General features: G+C 39.8%; 2 protein-coding genes across 4 annotated transcripts; one reads left to right on the forward strand and one right to left on the reverse strand.

Annotated features, from left to right (window-relative positions):
• Positions 1 to 3012: 3012 nt before the first annotated feature.
• zfp91 (ZFP91 zinc finger protein, atypical E3 ubiquitin ligase) lies at positions 3013 to 10585 on the forward strand. 3 transcript variants are annotated; one of them, XM_032563488.1, is made up of 12 exons: positions 3013 to 3856; positions 4133 to 4170; positions 5584 to 5706; positions 5982 to 6018; positions 6581 to 6691; positions 6786 to 6881; positions 7005 to 7190; positions 7387 to 7437; positions 7712 to 7790; positions 8396 to 8510; positions 8615 to 8714; positions 8886 to 10585. In XM_032563488.1, exons 1-12 carry the CDS (start codon positions 3444 to 3446, stop codon positions 9829 to 9831), a joined length of 2295 nt encoding a protein of 764 aa, XP_032419379.1. In that variant the 5' UTR covers positions 3013 to 3443; the 3' UTR covers positions 9832 to 10585. The 3 variants fall into 3 exon arrangements, with proteins under 3 accessions (XP_032419379.1, XP_032419378.1, XP_032419380.1); XM_032563487.1 differs by having other exon boundaries at positions 3014 to 3856; positions 6783 to 6881; XM_032563489.1 differs by having other exon boundaries at positions 3017 to 3856; positions 5590 to 5706; positions 6783 to 6881.
• An 85-nt stretch (positions 10586 to 10670) lies between these two features.
• Positions 10671 to 12551, reverse strand: LOC116720310 (uncharacterized). Its single transcript, XM_032563490.1, has 2 exons — positions 12228 to 12551; positions 10671 to 12124 (listed from the first exon to the last, which is right to left on the reverse strand). Exons 1-2 carry the CDS (start codon positions 12302 to 12304, stop codon positions 11479 to 11481), a joined length of 723 nt encoding a protein of 240 aa, XP_032419381.1. The 5' UTR covers positions 12305 to 12551; the 3' UTR covers positions 10671 to 11478.
• Between the last annotated feature and the right edge of the window lie 2123 nt (positions 12552 to 14674).

A 14674-nucleotide genomic window follows, 5' to 3' on the forward strand; every position in this document is an offset into this window, starting at 1 on the left:
CTTAAAATTAGAGGACTTCCAGGGAGCTTCACACTCAGATGTAAACCATTCCAGTTGACTCTGGAGATCATGGCTTAAAAATGGCGACGGAACCACATTGTATGGAAAACTCACATTAAAACCCTAAGGTTCTCCAAAGAGACACCTTCCTTTCTCTGACTGCGTCTCAAGATTCTGTCCATGAACAACACAAACAAGGTCAGCGATAAGAAGATGTCCTGACAGAGTTCAGCCTCTACTGGGAACAAGATAAACTTTGTGCCAAGAGTGAACCACAAGTAATTTTGTGGTTTTACAGGGTTTGGAAATATGTAAAATGTAGTATGTTAAAAATATGATTCATTGACCTATCTGCTGACCAAACTACATATAGTTTCAATTTTGCAAAGGTAAGCTATAAATGTAACAAGAGTAAAAAAAATTGGGCTCCTCGAAATGATGGACTAAAAAAGTTTCAGTTGCAGAAAACCACTGTCATAATGAACCCATTTTAGGATATCATTTTTAATGTTACATTTTAAAAGAAATTGGGAGATTTATCATCTAAAAAAAATGATTAAAAGAAGAACTACATTCTCCTGTGATAGCATCATCAGGTCACAGCTCTGTAGTCATACATTTGCATATAAAAATATTGGCAGCTGAGATTGTATATTACACATTGAGAGGGCAAGATTTCACTCCCAGACAATGAGTTGTAAGAAAGAATGCTGTAAAAATACACTGTGAAACACTATAATGAACAAAAATCTGCTCTGAAGTGCAGTTTTGTAAAAATGACCATTCATTGATTAGCATGTAGAACAATTTGAATCAACAGTACTATGAAGTTTTCTGTCTGACATATGAGAGGTTTCTTGTATGATTGTGAAACAGTTTAGTTCTATACTGTCACAGCTGCTGTTGTGCAGTGACCACTCGCACCTGATCGTCATCCTCCTGATCTCCAGCTGCTGCCATATAAGGACGGAACTCTCCCTGCACTGCGTCAGATTGTTGTGAAACCCTCAGCGGTAACACCTTCAGACCTGCTACTGATACTTGAGCTGACTGCCCAGAATCTAACCTGTCTGTCTGTCTCTCCCTCAGCGATCCCTCTCCTGTCCCTGATCCCTGACCCTCTCTGTTGGAAAAGGACCTCCTGGCTTCGACCCCCCCCCCCCCCCCCCCCCCGGGCCTGTCTGACCGGATACCCGTTTCGACCTGGGCTCTGGACCCGCGGGCTCGGATCCCCTGTTTGCCCGGCCCGAAGATCAGGGGCCGCCTGATCCTGAATTGATTCCCTGGTTCTGACCCTGGCCTGTCTGACTAAGAGTTTGTCGACCTCCCAATAAATACCTGGTTGTAATTTTCTGTTCAGTCCCTGTGTCCATCAGTGCCTGAGCCTGACATATACAACACTCCATCAGCTCATTAGATTTACTGTCTTTTTATTTATAGCTCCTTTAAGGTTCCGTATCACTTTTTTAATCGTACTGAGTTCAGACTTGGCCATTGTAACAACTTGATTGTTTTTCTTTTTGCACCCATTATGCTGTAGATTTGCTGGTGTTCTTTTCATCATTTTCTTGTTGATGACCAAGTTTAGCTGTCTGAAAGACTGCATAAGTTCAACTGTAGAATATTTTATATAGACAGGAGTTCATGGCCGACCAATGACTGTAAGGTGCTAAGGGGCTGTGGCTGCAAAATGTGCCTAAAACATCACCCCTGTTCAGCTATGTTGGTATACTATACTGTTTGATTGATGTAGTGTTCAGATCTCTCGAAATGCAGTGCACTGCATTATGCGTTGAGTCCAAAAGTCTTTGCAAATGTATATCACACTATGTTCTTTTTTAATAAAAGAAGGTTTCTTCTAGTAATTCTCCCAAAAAGGCCATTTTTATTTTCACATTTTTATAATAGTTCTATCATAAATTAAAAAAACGATTAAGCCAAGAATGGCCCTCAGAGTATTGTAGCTCCTAGATTTTTTTGAATTTTTTGTATAGTCTTAAACACAGGGTGAATCTGCTGGAACAACCATATTTGCAAAGTTTTGTTCAATCAGTCATCTTCATTACCCCCAAAGGACAATTATTATGCAAACTATAATGAAAAAGAAACTTTGACATAACCCATTCCGTGCACATATAAGACATGAGGCGACTGTGTCTTACTGCAAAAGTAGTATTTAACTCCAATGACAGACTTAAAAATGTTTTCCTTTCAAGGAACACATTATCATTGATGTCAAACACAAGAACTAATTTTAGCAATTTTTTCTTTCTCTTTATCTTATTTTTATTAAAACAAAAATATCTGAAAATGATTTCAAAAACAATTCGGACACATACCACAAAAATGTTCATATGAAAAATCATATTAGAACATAAACAGAAAAAAACGAGTTAACGCTATATCCAATTGATTTTAAGAGCGACTTAGTCAGTAGATTACCATACTATGCTACTGCCATCTGGTGGTAAAAACCATCTTAGAAATCTGTAGCAAGCCCGCAGTTCCTACTAGTCAGTGTAGGTTTGCAATGGCAGCCATGTTAGCTCTAGATTCATCAGTGCAGATTACTGCTGTAACATAAAACACATTCACTACTAAGGTTAAAATACATATTTAGCAAGCTACTTGCTAGTGGATTACATTTGGCGTACTGGTATGTTACTATCTTTTGCAGAAATGTATATTAGACTCAGAATTTAAGAGCATATATTTCAAATAGACTAAAAATGATAATTTTAGTAAAATTGGTGGGGAAATCCTCTATTTATAATGGTACATTTTCTTATTATATGAAATACAATTTCTACTGCTCATTGGTCAAATTGGGTTTTGTAAATAAAAGTCGCGCAACGCACAAAACTGAAAAATTAATCATCTAAAATACAATATTAAGGCTGATAGATTTAATGTTAACTACAACTCCCACCATGCCCCAGCGTCAGTGTGCATGCGCACTCTTTCCTTAGCTTGCCACTGCTATTGTAGATTTATAAACAAACCAGCTAAACTGGGCCGCGCTGCGCTTATGGGCCACGAGGAGATCCGGATGAGTGTGAGAGCCGCAGTCACTCTCGAACACAGCTTCAGTTTATATTTGGCTTAAAGGAGACGCAACAAAGCGCACAAAATGGCTGTTCTCTGGGCCTTGGCGAATAAGTAGGTTTACTATAGCTTTAAGAACAAGAAACTAGTGTCTGCTTCTTTAAAATTATATCGGTTTATAGCTGAATAGATAATTAAGAAAAGTTTTAAGTTTCTAATGAATTAATGTGTGCATTTAATTTGCGACGAATCCAGCAGAAAATGCATCATTGTTGGATAAGGGCCGCTTGCAGTCAAAACGGCTTTAAAGCAGATGTGCTTAGTTATTCCTCACTTTGCTCGTGAACCTGCTTGACTATAAGAGGAATTAAGAGGTAGGACATATACCCTTCACGGTGATGGAACCAGTCGACAACAGAGTCGGGGATGTAAATAAAGACGAGGAACCGAAGGAGGACAAGGCCGCGGAGCAGACCCCGGCCACCAGTATGATCGGTACGCAGCGGAGGGCACTCAGAGAGCGGGGAGCGGGCCGACCTAGGTCCGGCGTCCCCTCTTCTGCCACGGAGGTTAACGGTGCTGCGCCGAGCGCGCAGACCTCCGGACGGGTTCTAAGGGACAGGTCAACCAGGGCAGTACCGGCCTGGCTGAAGGACTTGAAAAGCGACGAGGAGGAGGACGAACCGAGCCCGGACAGCAGTGTGACCAAGCGGCGGAAAGTTTCCAGCTCCAAGAGGAGGAAAGGGCTAGATTCAGCGGGTCAGGTGGAAGCTGGAGAGGGGCTCATAGGAGACAGCCTTCAAGGCACAGAGTAAGCTTCACATTTATCAGCCCCTACTTAATAGATGCAGTCAACGACAGACGCACATTTGTTTATAATGAGCCTGTGTAGAGTTGAAACGTGCATCAGTGGGGTCTGCTCCTTCTAAAAGCACGCCTTCTGCATGGCTCGTCCCCTACATGGGTGGAGTAAAACTTACCTGTCTTTAAAGACGTTCTCTTTATAATAACTGCTGTATTAATGTCATATGGGATGTTGTGTCACTGCTTGCCATACAAAGTGATTTTTTCCCCCTCTTCTCTTTAGTTCAGAAGACCCAAAGAAACCTGCCTCAGATGTTCAAGGTAATCTGTGGGATCCTTCACCAAAGCCTTGCATAAGTTTTTACATGGCTTCAACGTGTCTATTTTTTTTTTACATTAAAACCAGTAACTTTAATGTACATTATTTGGATTTAATGTGACAAACAAAGTTGCGTATGATTATAAAGTGAAAGGGAAAAATACAGGATTTTTTTGTTTGTTTCTTTCTTTCTTTCTTTCTTTCTTTCAGAAACAATCTGTATAGAGTTATGTGTAATTATATTCAGCCACCCACATTTTGACTTCAGATACAGCTGCTAGTTTTGGGGGGATTTGCCTGTAACAGTGTTGCACATCTAGAGACTGAAATTTTAGTCCTTTCATCTCTGTAAAATATTTCAACCAAACCCTCTGAGCATACGGAAAATAGATTTTACTACGTCATCCTGGTAATTGCCTGATTCTGTGCTGTGATCTTTGTTCCACATCGATTACCTTGTAACACTTTTAAGATGCTTGCCTCTGTTGTAGCTCTGGCAGTATGTTTAGTGTTGTTTCCCTGCTGGAAGGTGAACCTCCGCCTTAAGCCTCAAGTATTTTCCTGCCTTACAGAAGTTGTTGCCCAGTACTTCCTTTCAACGTTGTGAGGCTCCTTGTCGAGGCTGAAGAAAATACCCCCACAGCTTGACACTGTCACCAGCACAATTCACGTGGGGATGGTGTGTTGAGATTCAGAGTAATTTTTATTATAGTTTTAAGTCTTGCAAAGATTTTCTTTATGTGTAGTTCAAAAAGTTTTATTATGAACTCACCTGTTCAGGGCTCCTCATGCTGCAGGTTTGGTGTGTCCTCTATGACTTTATTTTAACACTGTCTGTGTTCTTGACTCGCTCCCATAAAGGCCAGATTTGTAGAAAATACAACTAATAGATGTCATGTTGACAGACCCGCCCACATGAGCTGTGGAGCTCCTCCTGAGTTACCACGGTCCTCTTGGCTACTTCAGTTGGGATATCAATGTCATGAAGAATATGCATTCTTATTACAGTAGCAAAATGTTAAATTGCGCACGAATGAGCTCTATTTTCTGATTAGAAAACTTTGAAATTTTCTGTGCTAGATTTGTGTGGAGAGAAAACCAGCTTCTCTGTCCCTTTTAAAGACAAGCCCCCCACAGGATCATGCTGCCACCACCATGGATCATCTTCCTTCCACGTTTGCAAATATGCACTACTTTGTGTTAGAAACTTGATATGTGAAATCCTGTTGTTTTTAATGTGACATAATGAAGATGTTCAGGGGCCGTGGCTGCTTTTGCAGGGCAATGCGACTGTTGAATTAATGTCGCTCTATCATTCATATCTGTGACATTCAAAGAGAACAGATGTGTCTTTGTGTCTGTGCCACAGTTCATGGCATACACAAATGTTTCATGGCTTTCCATTTCCCCTCCAGCTCCAGCTCTTCTTCCCAAACGGCCCCCAGCCCAGAATGATGCCAAGCCCCCGGCTGGCAGGGCTGCCCGAAGCGTTGCCAAGCCTGTGTGCAAGACCGAACCTGAAATGGAGACTCCAGCTGGTGAGTGACCTGTTGACCTTGAGCTCTGTCACAGATCAGATAAATGCTGCAAAATGTTAAAGGTTTTGTTTTTAAATAATCAATCAAAGCTTGTTTTAACTTTATTTGTGATCTAATTGTACATCTTAATTTTAAATCCATGTAATAAAGATTTTAACACATTAACAGCAGCAGTATGACAAAAAAAAGCAGAAAACAGAAGTGCAATTATTATATCTTTTTACTGAAGAAAGTTGAAATCTGTTTTTATATTGTCATTTTGCTTTGTGCACCAGTGGAAGAAGAGCGTACCGATAGAGAAAAGTGTGACAAGTAAGTATATGCTTAGCTTTTAGTTTAAAAATTACTTCTACACCATGAATGCCATTGAAATCCTGGCAATATGACTAAATCTAAAAAAGGTTGAATGCAACTTTTACAAGCAGAAGTGATCCTTACAATCATTTCTTTACTCTTGGGAAGAGCTTTGAAAAAAACTAGCACTACAGTAAAACTAGTACTTATTTTCAACACATATCATTTAATTATATTAAGTTTTAACATTCTAAAGTTAAACTTTTAATTAAGTTATACTATTAAAGTTATATTTAATCTCTGTATTTCATTTTGCTTACATTTTGGATACCATCATCCTACTTTGTTGTATGAGAAGATACTTGTAATAACAGTAGGGCTTCTCATTAAAAGTTATTGTCACTTTACGGGACAAACAGATCCAGTTCATGTCTATGGTAGTTGTTTACAATCTGGTGATATAGTTGCGTTTAGATTCAATCCAGATGCAGTCAGATTAGTTCGGAGTGTTTCTTATCAGTTTAACAGAGTCAGAAAAGGGCCATAAAACCTCTCTAACCTAATCGTCATTTTTTCTTAGTGAAAAAAAAGAAGAGGACAGCGAGGAGGTCGCAGAGCAAGTCCCGGATGACGACGAGCTTCCTTATCAGGATGATTCGAATGATTTCAGCTTCCAGCCTCAGAGTCAGAGGTAAATTTGCACTGAGCGCACCACTCGGCTGTGTACAGAGGCATCATAAGCTGCTTGCAGATCATTTGTTTGTTTGCGTTTTTGTTTTCAGCAGTGGTGAAGAGGAGGACGGCCTCAGCAGTGATGAAGACGTTCCCTTTAGAGACGACTTAAACGATCAAAGCTACGACCCGAGGGCTGAAAGATTTCTGTATGGAAGCCTCACTTCTCTCTTTGCATAATTCAGATTCCTTTTTTGTTCATTGTTCTTTGATTAATATTCTAAACTATTTATGAAGTTGTTTTGTTTTTTTTTGTCTTAATTTTTTTCTAGGGATATTACTAAACCAAAGCGCAAAGTTCCTCTGAGACACAAGGAAAAGAAAGAGAAGGATAAAGCACCTAAAAAGGAAACAGAGTTTTCAGAGATAAAAGTAGAGGGTGCAGATAACCTGGAGACAGTGCAGGAGGAAGTAAAGCTGGAGGAGGAAGTATCTGAGGATCTCGATGGACCCAGGAAGTAAGTTCAGCTTGTTCCGTGTTTTTATGCAGGAGCTTTAAGTCAGAAACATAGTTTGTCGGTGTTTTTTTTTTTTTTTCTGTCGGTGTTAGTTAGTAACCAGCTGCTCTTCCTTATTGCCTCCTTATTAATGATTTTCACACTGAGTTGTATCTGTAAACACAAAGTAAACACATTTTATTTCTTATTCAATCAGGAGAGGCCGCAGGAAAAAAGACGACAAAACTCCACGGCTACCAAAGAGACGGTGAGAGTGAAACCTGCGTAGTGTCTCAAACCAATTACGTCCCATAAATTTATTTATAAATGTCTGTAATTTCTCCGAAATTTATTGTACAATGATGATGCTTTTTTTTTTTGGTTTCTAGCTTACCTAATGTCTCTAGTGTTCTCCCAAAATTATAATCGGTTGGGATTGTGATTGAGAAGCCTTACAGGCCTGTTAGGTATTGATGTGTCTGTGAGGATCTGATTATAAGAGTCCATGATGTTTAACTGTGTTGTTTGCTTGACTCTTTCAGGAAGAAGCCACCCGTTCAGTATGTGCGCTGTGAGATGGAGGGATGTGGGACGGTGTTGGCTCATCCTCGCTACCTCCAGGTTTGTCTCAGCAGCCAGACACACACTAATGAGATCAGCATAAAGAGAAGCAAACTGGGATTTACTCACACATTTGAAACAGCTTGATATAAACAAATGCAATGCTCTTATTAATTCTTATCTTGTTGCTGAGTTAAAATGTATGACATTCTTTTTCTTTTTAATAGAAGGAAGTTCATAATACAATGTAGATGAGACAGGTATTTAAATAACAGGGTTGCTATTCTGTCTGAAAAAGTGTGGAAAATAACAATATGAAAAATCTTTGTTTTTTCATATTTGATTTTTTTTCCCTTTCAGAATCTGTTTTTTTTTATTATTACTTATCGTTTATTGTGTTTCATAATTAAAACTTTAAACCTGCAGAAATGTACTCCCCCATGGACACTTTTTTTTTTTTCTTAGATCAATAAATTTCCCTAATAGGTAGAGATTTTCTATCACCAAACAAATTTTGGTAAAAGTTCTTGGCAGTCAATCTGAAAATTATATCTTGGTACATTTAGGCAGATATGGTTATTTCACAGTTTGGAAAAAAAAAAATCTTTTTTGGAAGGGTACAGAGTATATTTTTAAACAGTTTTATCACATTTTCCCCACACTAGCATCATATAAAGTACCAGCATTTACTGAAGAAGAAGTACGTTTGTCCCCACCCGTCTTGTGGGAGACTTTTCCGCCTTCAGAAGCAGCTGCTGCGCCATGCAAAGCACCATACAGGTACACAAATCGCTTGGCCTTTGATTGGTTTAAAAAGTCCTAATAAAAAAGCCATGTAGGGAAAACATCTATAATTGATTCCATCCTTTTTTCTTTGATTGTAGACCAGAGAGATTACATCTGCGAGTTCTGTGCCCGCGCCTTCAAGAGCTCCCACAATCTGGCTGTTCACCGCATGATACACACTGGAGAGAAGCCTCTACAGTTAGTTTCTCTGTTCATTAATGAAGCTACTATGCCGTTCTGATTTAATTTAGATTCTTTTTTGCCATGCAGCTGTAGTTTGTAGTCGATTCATGATAGAATGTAACATATTTCAAGCGTACCTATGCAAGGCATTGTGCCTTAAGTCTTACTACCTCCCTGTTTTAACAGATGTGAGATTTGTGGCTTCACTTGCCGCCAGAAGGCGTCGCTCAACTGGCACATGAAGAAGCACGACGCAGACGCCACCTACCAGTTCTCCTGCTCCATTTGTGGTAAGAAGTTTGAGAAGAAGGACTGTGTGGTCGCCCACAAGGCCAAGAGCCATCCGGAGGTGCTAATCGCCGAGGCGCTAGCGGCCAATGCCGGCGCCTTCATCACCACCCCTGCCTCTCTGCTGGAGCTTCCAGGAAACCCCATACAAGCGGATGTGGCGGGCATGGACGGGAACCACGTCGGGCAGGACAGCCACACGGATCAGCTGGGTCAGGACGGGCAGCACGTGACGCAGCAAGTGAGCCCCCAGGTGGTTTTACTGGGGCAAGACCCGAGCCTCCACACTATGCAGGTTCCCGTGACGATCGCCCTCACCCCCATCGATCCCCCCTCTCCGGCTGACAACCATCAGCAAGCGCACCTGCAGCTCCAGATGCCCGTCCAGTTCGTGCAGCAGCCTCAGATCCAGCAGCTGACCCTCCACTCTGGCTCCATGGTGACCCAGCATCAGCCCCAGCTCCAGCCCATGCCACCCTACGCCCCCCACCAGCAGAGCCAGGCTCAGATCCTGCAGATGACCTTCCAGCCTGTCAGCCAATCGCAGACCCACGTTCAGCAGATCCCCATCTTGGCCGCCTCGCCGCAGCTTCAGACCATGAACACGGCGGCTCCGAGCCCGCCGCTGCTCTCTACCTCCCAGCCTCAGACCCAGGATCCCTCATCGGCCAATAGGAACACCTTCATTCTGGACAATCCGGTGCTGTCTTCCTCCTCTCCGCAGTGCGGCTCACTGCAGCAGACGGAGGCGGTCGGGGAGAGCGGCGTGGTGTGGGAGCAGACGGGACAGGGGGACGTTCAGCCTGAAGACGACGAGATACATGTGCAGCAGGTCATTATATAAAAAAAACAAAACACGAGGACTTGTGCATGTGAAGAAGTACCTGCAGTACGGTTTGAGATAAATGTAGGATCACACAGATATAACTTGTACTGTTCACTAATCGTCAAACTTGGTAGCTTTTTAGAGTTTCCGTATCAGGGAAAGAAGTGTTTGTGAATGTTTGTTGCCTTTGTACATAACAGTCTTGTAACTAGCTGTTTGAGTTTGTGTATTGCTGAGATTAGGTTCCAGTTATGCAATAATACACCCCACAACCTCCTTCCCGTAAAATATTTGCCATGAATGCAGAAAGCTGGAATACATAAATTTAATTTATGAAACCTAAACATGGGCAGCATATTTTATTTTTAGCCTTTGTTATAGATAGAAGGTTAAGAAACGTGTATGGTCACAAAGACTTACATGACACGTTTAAGACTGAAACTGAAGTTTCAAGACCTTGAAAGTATGAACCGTCTAGTCTGAGACGTTTGTTAAGATGTTTGTTTACCTTGCAGGAACAATAACTAATTCAAACCTCACTAATGTCCTTCCTGTTTTAAGGAGCCAAAAGATGACCACTGACACTGCGAATCACTTATATGAAGATATTAAAAACAGTCACAGATTTGTCAATATCCTCTCAAGTGTAACATTGTTTGAAAAGAGAAGTTATGTAGAACATAATAATCTCACACAATAGATTTGTTCTATCTAGCACAAAAACACAATAAAAGATCCATTTATAAAACTTAATAAACGTCTTAATATTTAACTCAATGTGTTCAGTCATTTTTAGTTGAAAATTCAATGGTTTTTTTTGTTGTTTTCTTATGGACAGAAGACATTTCAATTAGAAATTCATAAGAAATAGTTGCTTTATTTAACAGGCAATTTTTTTTTTACTGCTACAAAAATCATCTACAACATTTATGTTAATTCCGATACATTAGTTTAAGCAAAAATTCATAAACACATGCTGGAATGAAGCAGAAGAGGCTTATTTTGTTCCTCATATAAATTAGATCTATCTTTTCATTTTACCAGCCTGCAGATTAACAGACAGCATTCCCATAGTAAGAGTTGTGTTTCTTAGCATTTAATATCTTCCCAGTTTGTCTCTTAACTGAGGAGAAAGTGTTGGAAGTTTGATTTCAGCCATCTGACCAACAGTGCACAGCATTACATAAGGAAGAGGCAGCGCTGCGTCAGCTTAAACTCGTGACTTAAAACCTTGTTCGCTTCTACAGGTCCTTGCAGGTGATTCAAAGATTTAAAATACAATTTGATTTGAAGGTTTTATTAAACAAAATTATTTTTATTGTTGCTATAAGATACCCTTGTAGAAAATATGTAACCTTTTTATTAATTTTGATACATGCAGTTTTTTTCTTGCATATCTCTAAAGGACCTAGGAACGGTTAGAATGGAAATTTACGTGGTTTTCAAGCAGAATTTTCTTAAAGTTTGGTGTACCGCAATACTGGTAACCAGTCCATGCCTATAGTCACAGGAAAGAACGACAAATTGGTCCGTGTGTAACGGAGAAAAATTAATACAGCGACAAAGGGACATCAGTATGATGTCTGGTCCAGAACTCTGCCTCCATTACTAATTTAAGACATAAAAATGTACAAAATTAGTTATTCCCAGTTTATAAACCCGTCATCAGGACATATTAATCCGCTCTCTGTCTCTCTGCATAGTATATTGCTTCAGTGCTCTTTTAGGGGGAATCAAAGAGTTACTCAGTCCAACTTTCCTCTTCTTCATCTGCTGCTCAGCCTCTTTCTCCTTTGATTCCTGCTGAAAGCTCTGGGATCCTCCCACCGGTCCTGGTGCCTCCTCACTCACAGATGGCTGAGAGTCGCTGGGAATGACCGCCGTCTGCAGGTCACTGTCGTGAGCAAACTTGCATTTGATGCCAAACCTGCACCTTCCGTCCTTCCTGTAGGAAACGCAGACCTTTTTGCCTCCTATCTGGGAGGGTCTTGCCTGCATGGTGAGCGGAACGTGTTTCTGTAGAGCACTGAGCTTCTGGTCGGCCTGTGCTTTGAATGGGTTGGTGAACACGCTGCTGTCAGACGAGGCGTTTAGAGAAGGTGCAGGTAGCTTTTTAATAGTGACAGAGTTTAATAGGGGTGGAGGCAGGATGGGCCGAGAGGGTGCTGAAGAGCCCAGCGTTTGAAGATGAGATGATGATGAATATGATGAGGGCTCCTGATCCTCAGAGTCTGACTCACTGGATGCCGAGTCAGACTCCAGTAAGAAGTTGCGGCTCTTTTTGACAGCGGTAGCATCATCTTGAAGAAAGCTTGAAAACAAAAAAAAAACAAAATCTGACTATCACTAATCAGAATACCAGCAAACCTATATAATCAAAGAATAAATGTCAGTAAATAAAAGCGTCCACTCACTCAGCTTTCCTGCTGTTTAAGTCTTCCTCCTCTTCATCACTGCTGGAGGAAACTCCATAACCAACCAGAGAGTTCATACTGGAGCTATCTTGTTAGCATTAGCATATGAGGTCGGTTTCAGAATAAGACAGCAACAATTCTGTACCAGAATTGCTGCTACCCACTTTAATATTTTAATCTATGAAAATAGCCTCGCTGAAATAAGAAATATCATTTCTATTACCGTTTCGCATCCAAACTGTTTGCTGTGGGAAGTGTAGCTGGAGCAGCAGATTATGTAGCTTTTCTGTTATTTACGTTCGTCTGGGCTTCTGCACTGACACCTACAGGAAGGGCGTGGTATAGCACTCCTTAAACCACGCAAAACTAAATACACTTGCTTATTATTTTCTCTCCAAATAATACGGATAAGATTTTGTCATCAAGATTTGCTACAATATCCACATCCCTACACCCCCACATATTTTAACTTGTTAATTTACTTCCACAAATTTCAATTGTATTTATTGATGTGATAGTGATAAGTCAATATACGTATAATATTGCACCAGTGTGTAGAGAAAATGAAATGATTTTCAACTCTATTTTACAAATAACATCTGAGAACCATGGTATGTATATCTGTGTAAACTCTTTCACTTTAAAATCTATTTCGACCATCTTCAGAAGTCACAGTATTAGTACACATGTCTATAATTTATTCTTAGCATGGGTCAAACTGTTTTGAGAAGGTTTTGGAGGTTTGATGTTTGACAAAATTAGAGAAAAATAGTATTAAAAAAAAGCTTAAGAAGTTGTAGAGAGGTTTATTGGAATGTTGGTTAGACTCCCAACAGGCTGAATGGCAAAGTGATCATGCAGAGAAGCAGCCAGGAGGCCCAGGGTAACTCTAGAGGAGCTCAGATGAGAGAATCCACTGTCAGGACATCTATTATTTGTGCACAGAACTGTGACTCTGTGAGAAGAACATATGGGCAACATATCAAATTGTCAGATGTGCAAAAATATTTGGGTAAACAGAAAAAGATTAAGATGAAATTTAAGCAAAAGGTGGTTTTACAAAGTATTAAAAATTTAAATGCACATGAAACTTTACATTTATATTGATCAAACTTTTGAAAACTTTTTTTCAACTTTACAATTGTACACTTTTTTTTGTCATTTTATCATAAAATCTATCTGCAATACATTCATGTTTGAGGTTGAAATGTCACTTATCAGAAGGTTTAAGCTGTACATTTTCACAAAGTACTACATTTACTACATCAGCTTTTGAGTATTAGTTGAATTCACTATTGAAGTTTTAGTTTGCTTGTTTTTTCTGACATTCTATGAAAAAAGTGCAAATAATGTCATTTAAGAATTTGTCCTACAACGTTAATCACTTACTCATGTTGTTTATTGTTTATAATTTGCCTATTGTCAGTTTAGAAAAGCCTAACAGGCTGGTAGAAGCAACTGAAATGTTGTCAGATCAGAGAGTATCACCAAGAGGAACTTTGTACAGATTCACAGAGATCATCTCCTTAAAGGGGACATAAACTATATCCTTTCTTTGAAAGGGTGAGGAGTTCTAGTCATACACACCATATGTGTACTGGACTCGGCTCATATCATTTTCCTCATAGAACCGTGTGTATGTATGTGTATTCTTTTTACCACAGTTGGTTAAAATGTTTTCCTCTCCATTACAAATACCCGTTATGTGTCTATGAATGGATTGTTTTTGCTGACAGATCACATCCTGTACTGTTGTGATGAGTCACCAGAAGAAAATATTTTTTTTTGTTTCCACTACTAATCACAAACCAATAAGTATAACAGTCATGGAAAGTCTGCTACCGGAGCCAATTTTCCACCACAGCATGTACCCAGTCCTTTCGTGCAGATTTAAATCCAGAAGCCCACGCAGCTGCTTTTGCAGTTGAAGAAGTCTTCAAAAAAAAAAAAAAATAAAGATGCATATGACATGGCAATGAAAAAAACTGACTGTATTTAATAAGTCAGCACAACATGACTTCAAGCTGTGCCTGGCTAGCTAGTGCAAAAATGTCCTTTTGTTTTTATTTCTGTTTCTTAACCGCCCAAATTTATTGCAGGTCTTACTGATAAATTATCAGTGATAAACATATTCACCTTTTCCTAAAGTTAAGATATTTTATAATTCAATTAGTTTATAAAGAGATAATTCACATCATAACATATTTTACTACAGAGCACTATAAAGGAAAGAAATAAAAAAAAGTTCAGCTTTAATAAAGAAAAAAAACCCCCAATAAAACCTTAAATGATTCAAATATCATAGTTTTACTACCAGAGATCAAATTTGGCCTTTTTAGCAGTCTAGATGTTCTGTCCACCAGAGGTCACTGTTTTCCTCAACTCCACCCCCTTCTTGTCCTAATCACTAATAAATACAGTTGTCCTAACAATTGTCTTTTAGGTGA

Source organism: Xiphophorus hellerii, chromosome 5 (genome assembly GCF_003331165.1).
Source record: "Xiphophorus hellerii strain 12219 chromosome 5, Xiphophorus_hellerii-4.1, whole genome shotgun sequence".
Taxonomy (NCBI): Eukaryota; Metazoa; Chordata; class Actinopteri; order Cyprinodontiformes; family Poeciliidae; genus Xiphophorus; species Xiphophorus hellerii.